The following is a 14,936-nucleotide window of genomic DNA, read 5'->3' as shown; positions in this document are numbered from 1 at the left end:
TTTGAAGGTTGCAAATTGATCAAATCTTTGAGATATGATGGTGCCTGACCGAAGATACATTTGTGAGTTAACAAAATGATTTTGTATTCAATCCGGGTAGAAACCGGGAGCCAATGGAGTGATTTCAGAATGGGGGTGATATGTTCAAATTTCCTTACTTTCATTAGGATTCTAGCTGCGCTATTTTGGATGTACTGCAACTTTTGTATGTCCTTAGCAGGAATCCCAACAAAAAGTCCATTACAGTAGTCCAGCCTTGAGGAGATAAAGGGATGGACAAGTTTCTCTGCATCTGGAAGAGTTAACAGGGGGAGGAGTTTGGAAATCTTTCGTAGCTGATAAAATGATGACTTACACAGATGTTTTATGTGGCCGCTGTAGGTCAACTGTGCATCAAGCTGAACCCCCAAATTTGTGACTGAGGAGGAGAGAGTAATAATCTTGCCATCAAAGAGGAACTGAGATATAGGAAAAGAACGGATCTGATGGGGGGTACCAACAAGGAGTCCCTCAGTTTTACTACTATTTAACTGTAAAAAATTTCCATTCATCCATGCCTTTATCTCCTCAAGGCATGCGGTGAGGTGAGAGATGGCTTCTGAGGGGTTAGGGACAGTTTTGATATAAAGCTGCGTGTCATCAGCATAGCAATGGAAGGACAGCCCATGTCTGCTGATGACGTGCCCAAGAGGTAACATATAAATGGTAAAAAGGATGGGACCAAGAACTGACCCCTGCGGAACACCACATGTAACGGTGGACAGCCTGGACTTACATCCTCCCAACATAACACATTCAGTTCTGCCGGACAGGTAGGACTGGAACCACTGCAATGCAGTCCCCGAGAGTCCAACTGTATGATGGAGTCGATCCAGGAGAATAGTATGGTCCACTGTGTCGAAGGCCGCAGACAAATCCAATAGAATAAGCAGTGATGGCGATCCTGCATCGGCTGTCATCAGTAGGTCATTTGTCACCCTGAGCAGTGCTGTTTCCGTACTGTGGGCTGAGCGAAAGCCTGACTGGAACTTCTCAAACAGATTATTACGTCTAAGATGGTTCTGAAGTTGGGAAGCAACTGTTTTTTCCAGGACCTTTGACAAAAAAGTCAGGTTTGAGATTGGTCTGTAGCTTGCAAGCTCCTCTGGGTCTAATGAGGGCTTCTTCAAAACCGGGCGGATAACAGCTGCTTTAAGAGAGGGTGGAACATGACCAGTTTGTAATGAAAGATTAACTAACTTTGTAATGAGTGGACTGACAATAGGAAAATGTGACTTAAGCAGAACTGTCGGAATAGGGTCCAATGTGCAGGATGTTGATTTCATTCCTCGTAGAATTTCATCAATCTGGCCGCTTGAGAACGCAGTAAAATATGGGAGAGATGGCAAACTCCCAATTAAAGGATTTATGGCAGGTGAAGGTGGGGGGTATGATCCAGGCGTTAAGGAGCGGATGTTGCTGATTTTTGATCTAAAAAAGTCAATAAAATTATTACAGCGCTCCTTAGTCACTTCAGTGGAAGAAGGCTTTTGTGGTTCCAAAAAATGGGTAATTGTGGCAAACAACTGCTTAGAGTTACCTGTATTTTTATTGATTTGATTTGAATAAAATTGACAACGTGCGTCTTTCAGGGACTTAAAATAGGTCCTTTGATGGTCACGAAATGCAAGCTTATGGACAGTGAGTCCCGATTTCCTGTAATGACGCTCCAAGGCACGGCCTGCCATTTTCATTCTACGTAGTTCTTGTGTATACCAGGGAGCAGAGCATACAAAAGTAACTTCACGTGTCTTAATAGGAGCGTGGAGGTCAAAAACACTGCTCAAAGATGCATTATAGTGATCCACCAGTTCGTCTACAGTTGAGATGTCTGGACAAGAAATTTGTTTGAGGTCTGCAGTCATAGAGTTTTGGTCAATGTGTTTCCAGTTCCGGAAGGACATTTGACGCTTGAGTCTTGTGGTAGGCAATTGAAATGTGAAAGCCATAGAGACCACCTTGTGATCAGACACACCCAGATCATAAACATCCAAACTCTTAATAGGAACAGAGTCAGTAATAACGAGATCTAAAGTGTGCCCCCTAGTGTGTGTTGGGGCCTTCACATGCTGATGGAGACTCAGACAATCAAGCAGACTCAAAAACTCTCTTGACAGCTGGCAAGAGGGATTATCCACATGGATATTTACATCACCAATAATAACAATGTTGGATGACACTGAACAAAGTGATGTAAGTAAGTCATGTATTTCCGTAAGAAATAAAGAGTGTAATTTGGGGGGACGGTATATGAGCAACACTGTCATTGAATGAGGAGGTTTGCATTTAAAGGCTAAGCATTCCATGGACATAAAGTCAGGCAGTGGCAGGGGAGAAAGTTTCAATTCAGCCCGATGGATGACGGCCAAACCACCCCCTCGACCAGACCTACGGGCTTTTTCCAGGTAGCAGTAGCCCTGGGGGCAGGCTTCATTAAGCACTGAATAATCCCCTGGTTTGTGCCAAGTTTCGACCAGGCACATAAAATCCAGCTTTTTATCCAATATATGATCGTAGATTAGAAGAGATTTATTTGTAAGAGATTGTGTATTAAATAATTCCATAGTGGCGGAAGACAGATCTTTTGGTCCAAGTCTCTGTAAGCTCCGCAATACACTGTAATCCACTCCATGATTTCTATTTCGCCCAGCACTAGCGGCTCTCAGAGGAAAGAGAGGCGGGTGGTTGCTACAATGTCCAATAACGCCAGAGCTCTGATGAGGTCCCACAGGTACGACACGTGCAGTCATTGACCAGATGGAAGGAATTGAAGCAGCATTATGCTGACAGTAAACAAACTTATTGCGGGACAACTTCTATGGACATACCGGGGTCGACGGAGAAGTCCGAGCTGTTTTATGACAGGAATGCAGGGTGGAGGTAACCACTGGTTGTAACTCAGCAGCTGCGAGATGGAATATTTGACGATAATGCTGGACGCCATTAAAATATGCCCAACATTAACAGTGATCATTCGGCCGATGCTCGTTGTCACAGTTTGGTCAGCAGACAAGGTGATACAATCCACAGCCAAATCAGACATAAATCCATCCAAATGTTGACCAGTCAGCCAAGCACCGTAACAATCTTAGCGGTTGTAGCTTCGCTAAGCTTCGCTAAGCTAAGTGATATACTCGCAAAATAATTTTAAAACTGCGATTTTAAAACTAATAAAACAAGTTTTTTTTTTAAATAAAGCAAATAATACAAGTAAATACTAGGGCAGAGGTGGAGAAGCGGCGAACAAACAAACGCCTGCGTCCTCTCCCACCATAGGCTATTCATTTACATGTGAAAAGGGGCGTGTTTCAAGATACGCAATGGAGTAGACCAAACTAAAAAGGGAAAGAGGGCAAAACACTCACATGCAAACAAAACACAAAGCCTGATCGACTCACTCATCCATATGTGTAGAAAAGAGATGTAATATTATGATTTCCGTCATTTAAAAAATATATATGTATTAGTGTTGTCAAAAGACCAGGTACTTTGGTAGCAAGTCGGTACAAAAAAAATGAAAATTTGACAGTACCAGTTTTCTTTAAGTACCGGTGGTACCGAGGTCTCGTTCAAACCCGGTTCTTGACGCATACAGTGCTATGATTTCCACAAAGCAGAAAACGCGGACAGAATCTCAAAATCCAGTCATGAAAATGAAACTTACATTTTAATATGCACAGTCACAGAATTTGTCCAAGTTAGCATACATTAATCAAATCAAATCTCCATATGGACCAGTATCTGTAAATGTTTAGTCGCAAAAGTTGGTTGAAATATATGAATCCTGTATGCTCTGTGTGAATGAATGAATGGCAGAGGCATGCGGGTTTGTTTACTACATAGTAACCCTCTACGTTACGAGTAAATCACTCTCATATGCAACTAAATCTTCAGATAAATTCTCAGATTTCACTCGCCAATGTGTGAGTTGGTGGCCAAGTATAAGTTTAGCGCAGGGCCATAACAAGTCATAAATTTAACAATAAGAATTTAAGGCCATAAAAAGTCATAAAAACGTCCAGATTTTCCATACAAGGTCATAAAAAACATTTTTCCACGTCTTAAATTTATATGCTAGTCCATTAAATTGTTCTTCCATCAAAATAATCTCGCAGCGGCAATGGCATTCATTGTTTCGCCTGTTGTAGTTCTGTATGAGGAATCTGGGTGGTATCACACTGGTATCACAGCGTTCCAGAACTACAAGGTCCATGCGGCAGCATACAGACTTGTAAGAAGGACTTTCAAAAATGTACATTTTAACGATCTATGGCTCGAAGACGGTGCATTTAGTAGCTGGCTCAAGCCCGTCGCTAACAATCTGTATCAAGCATCCAAACACAAGATGCGGAAAAGCTGAACTGAGTTACTGAGTTACTCGCACGCTATGTTCGGTGCGGAGAGAGAGCCGCGTATCACGGACAGTCCCTCCTGCACATGAACGAACAAATACTAATCACAGTTTTGAACAAACAAAAGGATGTGAAAGAGCCCAATTCAGTAGCGTGGTGTTGAGGTGTTCAGGGCTATGACAGATAGAGTGCAAATCAATGAAGTGAACATCAGTGCAGTTAAAAGATTTTTTAGTGCAAAAAAAAAAAAAAATCACTTATTAAAAATATCTTATTAAGTCTGATTAAACTGACATGTGACAAGTGACCAAGAGCAGTTATTTTATTTAACTGACTGATGATGTAGTGGAATGACATCAGTTCCATGCCGAATGAGGTAGTGAGCAGGACAATGTTGCTCAAGTGACATTAATTAGTGTATATATATGTAATTAGTGTGTGTGGAGGGGGGGGGGGGGGGTGTCATAGTTCAGTGGTGCCTGGGGAAGAAGAGGGGAGGGGGGGCAGGTTCGGGGGGGAGTTCAGGTTCCTGACAGCCTGGTGGATGAAGCTGTCCTTCAGTCTGCTGGTCCTGGCCTGGAGACTCCGCAGTCTCCTCCCTGATGGTAGCAAGCTGAAGAAGCTGTGTGATGGGTGAGTGGGATCACCTGCGATTCAGATGGCTTTGCGGGTGAGACGTGTTCCATAAATATCTTGGAGGGAGGGGAGAGAGACACCAATGATCTTCTCAGCTGCTCTCACTATGCGTTGCAGAGTCTTTCGGCAGGATGCGTTGCAGGCGCCATCCCACACAGTGATGCAGCTCGACAGATTGCTCTCGATGGTGCCTTTGTAGAAGGTGTATATGATGGGGGGTGGGGCTCTGGCTCTCCTCAGTTTTCGGAGGAAGTAGAGACGCTGTTGTGATTTCTTGGCCAGTGCTGCTGTGTTTTCAGTCCAGGAGAGGTCCTCTGTGATGTGCACACCCAGCACCCAGAGTGCTGCTCACTCTCTCCACAGTCGCACCGTTGATGGTCAGAGGAACGTTCTGAGTGTGTGCTCTCCTGAAGTCTACAACAATCTCCTTTGTCTTCTCCACATTCAGAGACAGATTGTTGTCACTGCATCACTTGGCCAGGCGGCTCACCTCACTCCTGTAATTTGTCTCATCTTTGTTGCTAATGAGACCCACCACAGTCGTGTCATCCGCAAACTTAATGAAGAGGTTGGAGCTGTGTGACGGTGTGCAGTCATGGGTCAGCAGAGTGAAGAGGAGGGTGCTCAGCACACATCCTTGGGGGGCCCCAGTGTTCAGTGTGTTGGTGCTGGATGTGTTACTGCCGACCCGTACTGCCTGAGGTCTTCCAGTCAGAAAGTCCAACAGCCAGTTGCACAGCGAAGTGTTGAGCCCCAGCTGAATCAGTTTGTAGATGAGCTGTTGAGGGATGATCGTGTTGAATGCTGAACTGAAGTCTATGAACAACATTCTGACATATGAGTCCTTTTTGTCCAGATGGATGAGTGCCGAGTGGACGGCAGTGGAGATGGCATCATCGGTCGACCGGTTGGACTGATATGCAAACTGGAAGGGGTTCAGGGAGGGGGGGGGGCAGACTTGATGTGGTGCATGACTAGCCGTTCAAAGCACTTCATGAGAATGGGGGTAAGTGCAACAGGACGGTAGTCATTGAAGCAGGATGGAGATGGCTTCTTTGGGACTGGGATGATGGTAGTGGTTTTAAAGCATGTGGGAACAACAGCCTGACTCAGTGATATGTTGAAAATGTCTGTGAATACATCAGTGAGTTCTGCTGCACAGTCTCTCAGTGCACGCCCTGGGATGTTGTCAGGACCCGGAGCTTTGCGTGTATTGATCCTGCTGAAGGATCTCCTCACGCTGTCTGGGGTCAGCGTCATCACCTGGTCACCGGGAGGAGGTGGAGTCTTCTGTGCAGTGGTGCTGTTTTGTTGCTCAAAGCGAGCGAAGAAGGTGTTCAGCTCGTTCAGCAGAGAGATGTTGTTGTCACAGGTCCGGGGTGGGGGCTTGTAGTCCGTAATGGTCTGTATCCCCTGCCACAGGTTCCTAGTGTCTCTGCTGTCACTGAATTGATGAGCTATCCTCCTGGAGTGCTGTCTCTTAGCCTCTCTGATCCCACGGGACAGGTTGGCCCTAGCTGTTCTCAGGCCCACCTCATCTGCAGCTCTGAAGGCAGCGTTCTGTGTCTTCATGAGTCTGTAGACCTCCCCTGTCATCCATGGCTTCTGGTTGGCCCGGACAGTGATGGTTTTTGTGACTGTTACATCATCAATACACTTATTGATGTAGGCAGTGACAGTCTCTGAGTACTCCTGGAGGTCAGTGGTGTTATTGCATGTGGCAGCCTGTTTAAACATGTCCCAGTCAGTTGTGTTGAAGCAGTCCTGAAGAACATCTGATGATCCTTCTGGCCACACTTTAATCTGTTTGTAAACTGGTTTGGCGACTTTAATGAGTGGTCTGTATGCAGGCATTAGCATAACAGTGATGTGGTCTGAAGCTCCGAGGTGGGGGATGGGGGAGGGCTTTGTAAGCTCCTCTCTGTGTGGTGTAAACAAAGTCCAAAATGTTATTACCTCGTGTTGGAAAGTTGATGTGCTGGTTTTTTTTTTTGGAAACACACTCTTAAGGTCAGCATGGTTGAAATCCCCAGCTATGATGAGAAAAGCATCAGGGTGTGCTTTCTGCTGCTCACTGATGTGCTGGTACAGTTCATTTAGTGCGTCGTTCCTGTTGCAGCTGTTGTTTGGGGGAATGTAAACTGAAATGAGCACTATAGCAGTATATTCCCTCGGCAGATAGAACGGCCGGCACTTAATAATCATAAACTCCACCAGGGTTGAGCAGTGTTTGCAGATCACAACAGTATCGCGGCACCACGCGTCATTGATGTAAACACAAAGCCCGCCGCCGCGGGTTTATCCTCCCGCAACGAGAGCTCTGTCCGCTCGATAGCACGTCAGCTGGTCGAGCTGAATAGCGCCATCTGGAACGCTGTTGCTGAGCCATGTTTCCGTGAACACAAAAACACAACAGTCTCTTACAGTCCTCTGAGTTGAGCGTAATAATCGGATGTAGTCCAGTTTATTATCCAACGAGCGTACGTTAGCCAGTACGATGGTGGGGATAGATGGCTTGTGTGGGTTAGCCGTTAGCCTAGCCCGGATACCTCGGCGCTTCCCCTTCTTCTGCTTCCTCTCACAACGCTTGTGGCGCCTCCGCTGTGGGCGAGATGCAGTAGTGGGGGTCGGTGATGGTGAAGGCCTCCGTAGCAGATCAAGATCCCGCAGCTGTTCTGCGTGCGCGGAGTTTAACTGTAAAAATGCGGTCCTGCCGACATCGAGCAGAAACTCGGGACTGTATTTGCGCTTACAGACAGGTAGACGCGAAGACAGCATACAAAAACACTGCGACTCACAAGACAAAAACACGAAAACACCGTTCTGTCGGGACAGAGAGAAGCCGCTGCGTGTGGACGCGCCACCATCTTGATACAGTGTTCTTCTGCTTATGAGCTTTACCTGTTTTGCAAAAATACCGCTGATCCATGGGTCCAAAAAGTTGCAGTTTGGTCACATCACTCCATATAACATTCCTCCAGAGCTCCACAGGTCTACACAAATAAATGTTATCAAGTTAAAGTTGTCCTTTGTTTCTTTGATCAAGAGTGGTATTCTACAAGATGTCTCAACATGAAGGCCATACTTGTCTAGTGATCTTCTTACACAATGCTTTGAAATGGTTTTCCTCCTTTCATCGGGTCATCTTGCAAGTCTTTGGCTGTACATTGCAGGTTTTTCTCAGTTGCTCTGATAAAACGTTTTATGATATTGTGCTTTTTCTTCAACACCCTCAAAGGTTTTCTGGTAAAACACACGTTAAACTTAGGGAATACGGCTGAGAGCTGTGTCTCTTGGAAATCTTCATATAGCCTTAGCCTTTCTAAAGTACTATGATATTTATTCTCTTTAGCTTTCATGACATCTCTGTTGACATTTTTGCTACTCAACTTCAATACATGCATGGGCCAAACTGTATGTGTAACAGCTCAAGCTAATTCTGTTTTTAATAGAGTTTCTAAAAGCTTAATTGTGTTTTGAGACTGTTTTATTCCCCACCATGCAAATAAGTGATTTAAAAACAGCAATGTTGAATCGGGGTTGAATAATTATGACACAGCAGTATTATAAAAAAATCTTATAACTCAAAAATATTACATTATATATTGACAATATCACTTTTAATATGCCAGTGAACTGTTATAGATGCAATTTTTATTTTATCCTGGATCTTCAGAAAGCCTTGTATTTGTAAAGTATTGCAGTCTCTGGGGGGTTGAGTAATTTTGATTGCAACAGTAAATTCTAATCCTAGTAGTCATAAAAAGGTCTAGAAAGTCTTAAATTTGACTGAATAAACCCTGCAGAAACCCTGTTTATAGTTTTCAGTTTTATGTCCTTTCAGTGGTTTTTTTTTTAAACAAGTTAATGAAAATATATGATTTTTACTTTTGTTTCAGAGCTGATTGAACATAATGAGGAGAGAGAAGAATTTAGTGAATCTGAGAAGAAAAATCATGTCAGATACGGAGAAAAACCCATACAGAAAGATTTAAAGAAAAGGAAGAAGAAGAAATCTTTCCCCTGCATTCAGTGTGGAAAGAGTTTCACAAGCAAAGCTCTTCTCAAGCGACACATGAACATCCACACTGGAGAGAAACCGTTCACTTGTGATCAGTGCGGGAGGAGTTTCTCACGATCAGCAAACCTTCAGCTACACATGAACATCCACACTGGAGAGAAACCACACACATGTGATCAATGCGGGAAGAGTTTCTCACAATCATCATCTCTTAAGGTACACATGAACATCCACACTGGAGAGAAACCACACACATGTGATCAATGCGGGAAGAGTTTCTCACAATCATCATCTCTTAAGGTACACATGAACATCCACACTGGAGAGAAACCACACACATGTGATCAATGCGGGAAAACATTTTTGTGGTATTCAAGCCTGACAAAACACCTGAAACTTCATGCGAAGGAGAAGCCACATTCATGTCATTTGTGTGGAAAGAGTTTTCGATTAAAAGAATATTTGAAAGCTCATCAGAAAAAACATACTGGTGTGAGAGAGTACATGTGCTTTGAGTGTGAAAAGACTTTTATTTCAGCGAGCAGTTTAAAACTGCATGAGAAGATTCACAGTGGAGAGAAACCTTACAAGTGTTCACACTGTGACAAGAGATTCATTGTTTCATCATATCTAAAAAAACACGAGAGGATCCACACTGGAGTGAAACCTTTTAAGTGTTCACACTGTGACGAGAGATTCATTCAGTCAGGAAACCTGAAAACACATGAGATGATCCACACTGGAGAGAAACCTTACAAGTGTTCACACTGTGAAAAGAGATTTAATGGGTCATCACTTCTAAAAAGACATGAGAGGATCCACACTGGAGAGAAACCTTACAAGTGTTCACACTGTGAAAAGAGATTCAGTTTGTCATCACATCTAAAAAGACATGAGAGGATCCACACTGGAGAGAAACCTTACAAGTGTTTACACTGTGAAAAGAGATTCAGTGTGTCATCACATCTAAAAAGACATGAGATGATCCACACTGGAGAGAAACCTTATAAGTGTTCACACTGTGATGACAGATTCAGTCGATCAGGATACCTGAAAACACATGAGAGGATCCACACTGGCGAGAAACCTTACAAGTGTTCACACTGTGACAGGAGATTCAGTGTGTCATCACATCTAAAAAGACACAAGAGGATCCACACTGGAGAGAAACCGTATCACTGCACTGCATGTGGGAAGTGTTTCAAACAATCATCTTCTCTACTCAATCATACAAAAAACAAACACAGTTAGTAGATCATCTTCAGATCTGATGCTGCTTCCTCACCAAATGTGACACAATAATGGATCAAGCTGTGAAATATCATCTGGATAAATCTGTCATTACCAGTGACAAGACAAAGAAACATTATCTGAAGTTTTCTCAGTGAATAAAGTTCCTCTTCAAAACCAGCAGATCCAACCGATTCAGATAAACTCAAAGATAAATTTTCTCCCCAAAGAACAATGTCACAAAAGTTTATTATTGTACATCATTTTGCTTCATGATATAAATGATATCCCATGGGGCGGGTTACAGAAAACTTCTTATCTCAGTTCTCAACTTAAGATATATGTTAAATTAGGATTTGTTTCAAATTCGTATTACAGAAGCAAATCTTAACTTGATTTAGGATTATTATCCTATTTTACAAAGTCGTATCTTATCTCTAGTTAGGAAACACTGTGCGAGCTGCTGATGAGGGAAACAGAATAACAGAAGCTACTTCAATTTGGCAAAGAAAAGTAAAGGCATTAGTCAATGGAAGAGTCTTTTCTGAAGTAGCTTTTGTCCTGAATGTTGTCCTAACAGAAACGATCATGGTTATCAATCAGATTAGATAATATTTTAAAGTTAGGATCTTTCTGTTACCATGGCATCCTGGACACCTTTACCAGACCAGATGAACTTTACGACCCAATGGCATGTTGAGAGTCCTCCCTCTCACTACCTTTCCCCATAGGAGACACCCATAATGCCCATAAAAGACTCTTCTCTAGTTAATTCATAGGAAAAAACACTTTCTCTGAAAGAACACTCATATCGCCAGGTCGCTGTGTATATTATTACTGTTCTCGTATATTGTCTTTTGTATTGTATACTGTTTTATGCATGCATTATGATAGATCACTAGTTAAAATAACCTCATCTATACCATGTTTGGTCTCTTTGAATTTGTGTTTTGATGATCTAATTGAGAGTGTACATATGTTGATACCTACACTACATGATAATGCTCTGAGAATCTTTTGCATCAAAACCCAATGCCATTAAATATACAAAATACCATGCTGCGACGACAAAGAGTCGTAAACTTTCCCTCCGAAAGTGTAGATCTCTATTGGTTAAGAAATGTGTTAGACTAGTTTGTGTTAGTGTTTAGTTAATAAAACTCTTGTGCACAGATTACATGAGTTTCTGATTGTGTCACTGCTTGTGAATAATGTCCCTTTTACGAAATGATTTAGCTATATGCTCTAAAACATTCATTCTGTAAGAAACTTATATTCTGTGGCCATGGAAATATCATTTCTTGGAGTTATGAAATCACACTGAATGTTTGCTGGACGAACAGATTAGTTGATGGGAATTAAATTCTGCTACATTTACTACTGGCATCTGATATACATAATGTTAAATATTCATAATTAATTGTAATTATTTATATGCATTTCTTTATTGAGTTAATTTGCTACAAAACCTTACCGATACGCATTCTCACTTGAAGTCAGTAGATAGAGAGATATGAGTTATTGTTGATTAAATGTAACCTTTTTTTATTAATACATTGCTATTAATTCATAATACATTGAAGAGGGGAGGGAGACTCATCACATAGTAATGGAAATGTTAAACTTTATTACTTAAAACACAGTCTATTACTTAATACAGACTAAACATGCTCACACACACAGATACACATTATGTCGTAGATACAGATTTTTTTTTAATAACTTGCAGGTAATAAAATGCTTACTGGAAGTGTCCTGTTTATCATATTTTTCAGGTTTAAATTTAATCATGATGTTGCATAATTGACAAGATTAAAATGTCTGAAAAAAATGTTTACCCTTCATAACTATTACAGTGTCAGTTTCTGTCCAGTCTCCATAAAATGTTGGATGATTGTTTAGAATCATGTAATGCTTTACAAAGTTCTGTGACGTTTTGGGTTTTGTTTTAAGATTTATAGACATTTGGGTTCACTAGTTAAAGACCATATTATGAAATGGCCCTGTCGTAACAGTCCAAATGCGAATGTTTAAAATTTTTTGATAATTATTGATCTAGAGAGTCCAGAGAATTTGATTTATTAATAATTGAAGATGCCGAGATCTTGAGATCTGTTTGTATTTCATGTTCAGTTGCTGCAAGTCATTTGGCTTTATTCATTTATTTAGTTATTTAGTGAACCTCTAAAAAAACAGTGTTTGTTAAAGTTTAAATGAAGTTTTTGTACTTTGTTAAAATTAGGATTTCTTATTTATATTTTACAGTTTTTGGTTTTGCAGCTGTTGCTTCCACTCATTAAACTAATTGTTTTTAAACATTTTTCTTTCTTTTTTAACTGTTTCAGTAATGGAGCCAGTTGCACCGTCTGGTTGGGATTTCCTAAATTATTATCGCCATTATTTTGAGAATTTAAGAAAAAAACGTAATTTAAGAAAACAGAAAAATATTCTATGAATAAGGTATATTATTTCAGATATGAAACATATTGAGTTATTAATTTGTGTTGAAAACGGTGAAGCAAGAGGCATTAGGTCTCTTTGTAGAGCTTTAATAGCTAAAATCATTAAAGGATTATTTCTGACAACTGATACCCACTGATCACTTAGAAATGTATGCAATGTAAAAACAATAATAAATACATGACTTTAATAAATCTGTCTTATTCTCTTACTCTTTCGCTGTGTATAACAAAGAATTTATTCGTACGAGGGAAACTATTCAGATCTTTACCGTGTTTCAATAGTTTCTTGTATTTCGTGTAAATACAGTGTATCTGAAATAATAAAGTGTAAATGAGAAGTTAAATTTATAAATGCGCGAGCGTCCAGCAGAAGGCGCCAGATCTGCTCAAGCGCTCACTGGTGACGCTTCCGCTTCCGGTTCCGGAGTAACGGACACACAGTTCAAATCAACGGAACTGAATTCGTGAATATTTATAGCCTCGCGGGGATTTAGTCTGCAGTTTAATTCACAGAGCTGGAGCATTTGTGATTGACCCGCGTGATATGACGAGTTTGAACACAGTCACGTGAGTGCTCTTGATAATAGTTTTATTAGATGTTTTACATGAATATCCATGATAACTCACTTTGAGAGGCTGGTATGGCTTGTAAATCTTCTCTGTAAGTTATTTGTTCCTCTGTTTCTGGTTTGTCATCTTCAGACTACTAAAGGTGAAAAAAAAAATATGGTTGCCTGTGTTAGACTGCACGCTGTAAATAGTTTGGTAAAACAATTCTAGATTAGTGCAAATTTAAGGAGCATCATCAGTTGTGCATGAATCACATTGCAAACAGGTATTCAAAATATTTGAGCGTTTAACTGTGAAGATCAAGCCGTCCTCCTATGTGTGAACATTAGACTATTAAATAAAATTAAACAGTACAGATGGAATATAACACTAATATAAGAAACAGAAAATTTAAAATGCACTTAATACAGAAGTAGAAGTAAAGAGGGAAACATATGTGCTAGCTATTTAAATTAAGTACAGATATTATGTACAAGTGTGCAATTTTACAAAGGTAAAATTTTTGGATGAAAGATCAAAAAGATAAATGATGCAGATTTATTTTCACAATTGCTTTTGCTCATATTGCGCAAATATTAGTGAAGGGCACTGTAAATAAATAAATCAATAAGATGTATAAAAAATAAATGAGTAAATTTATTGTTATTCTTTAATTTGTATTCACTATATCTAAAAATAAGTACATAAATGGAAAAGTTAAAAAAAAAAAAAATCAGGATTAAATATTATAACTGTTGTATCCAATAGATCCAATAAATGATGTGCACTCTCCAAATCAAACACAAGAAACTGACAAGACAAAGACATTAAGAAAGAGAAGAAGGGAAAACACAGAAGAAAGAAGAACAAGACAGAAACTATGAAGAAATAGTCTCCAAATCAAAAGATCAGATTAATTATATAAAGAAGAGATTAATAAGATGATTGTATTTAGTGATTTTCGTTGTGAATCAGAATCTGTTGAGGTCTTAAACTCAGAAAGGCCTCAGCTCCGTCTTTAAGTGAGAATGGTGTTTCTACATCCTGTGAGCCAGAAAAAAAAAAACTGATATTTCTCTGAGAATTCGAGAAGCTGCTTCTATATTTTGTGTTGCAATGCAGGCTGTTAAGAGTGACCTCTCTCATTTTGAGAGATATAAAACTTTTTCCACTTTTGACATAATTTATAGCGATACATAAGTAGCCTGCTGTAGTGTGATTGACAGTTCTATATTTTTATTTTCAATTTTTCATATAGGATTTTCTGTATTTTCCCAGTGTTGTATTTGCACAGGTGTTGGCCTTCAGAATTTTCTCTGTGTATATGACTCAATCTTCTGTCAGCATTCCTCTAACAGAGGAAGACTACGAGCAGTTAGAGCTAGTCTTTCCTACTTCTTTAGTAGTTTCCTTTCCTCTGTTTTCTTCTCTTGCACCTTCCTAGTGTTTTGTGCTTGTGAAACCTCAGACGTGAGAGCGAGAACCCCAGGGATCTTTTTAAGAGAATCTCTTTTACTTGTTACAGACAATTCATTCCTCTTTGAGTAAAGGTTTAATTTAATTCGTAACAGACAGCTTTAATCTTTAAATGCACTTTGTGACACTTTCAGATGGTCTGTTGAGCGTGATGTTTCTGTTATTTGCTTC

The 14,936-nt window shown here is 40.4% G+C and overlaps 1 protein-coding gene across 12 annotated transcripts in view; it reads left to right on the top strand.

Moving 5' to 3' along the window:
* LOC127952170 (zinc finger protein 665) overlaps positions 1 to 14,936 on the top strand; it is an 88,878-nt gene that overhangs the window by 24,702 nt on the left and 49,240 nt on the right. For 2 of the 12 annotated variants that reach the window (XM_052550548.1, XM_052550543.1), the window contains exon 1: positions 13,148 to 13,307. The exons of 6 other annotated variants lie outside the window; for them this stretch is intronic. Coding sequence is in view for 2 of the 6 variants with exons in the window: in XM_052550542.1 (XP_052406502.1) it covers positions 8,927 to 10,299 (1,373 nt within the window). In the remaining 4 variants the exon portion in view is untranslated. Of the gene's footprint in view, positions 1 to 8,926; positions 11,456 to 13,147; positions 13,308 to 14,936 lie in introns of those variants that run through there. 4 more of the 12 variants (XR_008152835.1, XM_052550542.1, XM_052550536.1 and 1 more) reach the window with 4 other exon arrangements.

Source organism: Carassius gibelio, chromosome B3 (genome assembly GCF_023724105.1).
Source record: "Carassius gibelio isolate Cgi1373 ecotype wild population from Czech Republic chromosome B3, carGib1.2-hapl.c, whole genome shotgun sequence".
In the NCBI taxonomy this organism is placed as follows: Eukaryota; Metazoa; Chordata; class Actinopteri; order Cypriniformes; family Cyprinidae; genus Carassius; species Carassius gibelio.
Note: the sequence above shows the minus strand (reverse complement) of the source record. Positions and strands in the feature narration are given on the sequence as shown.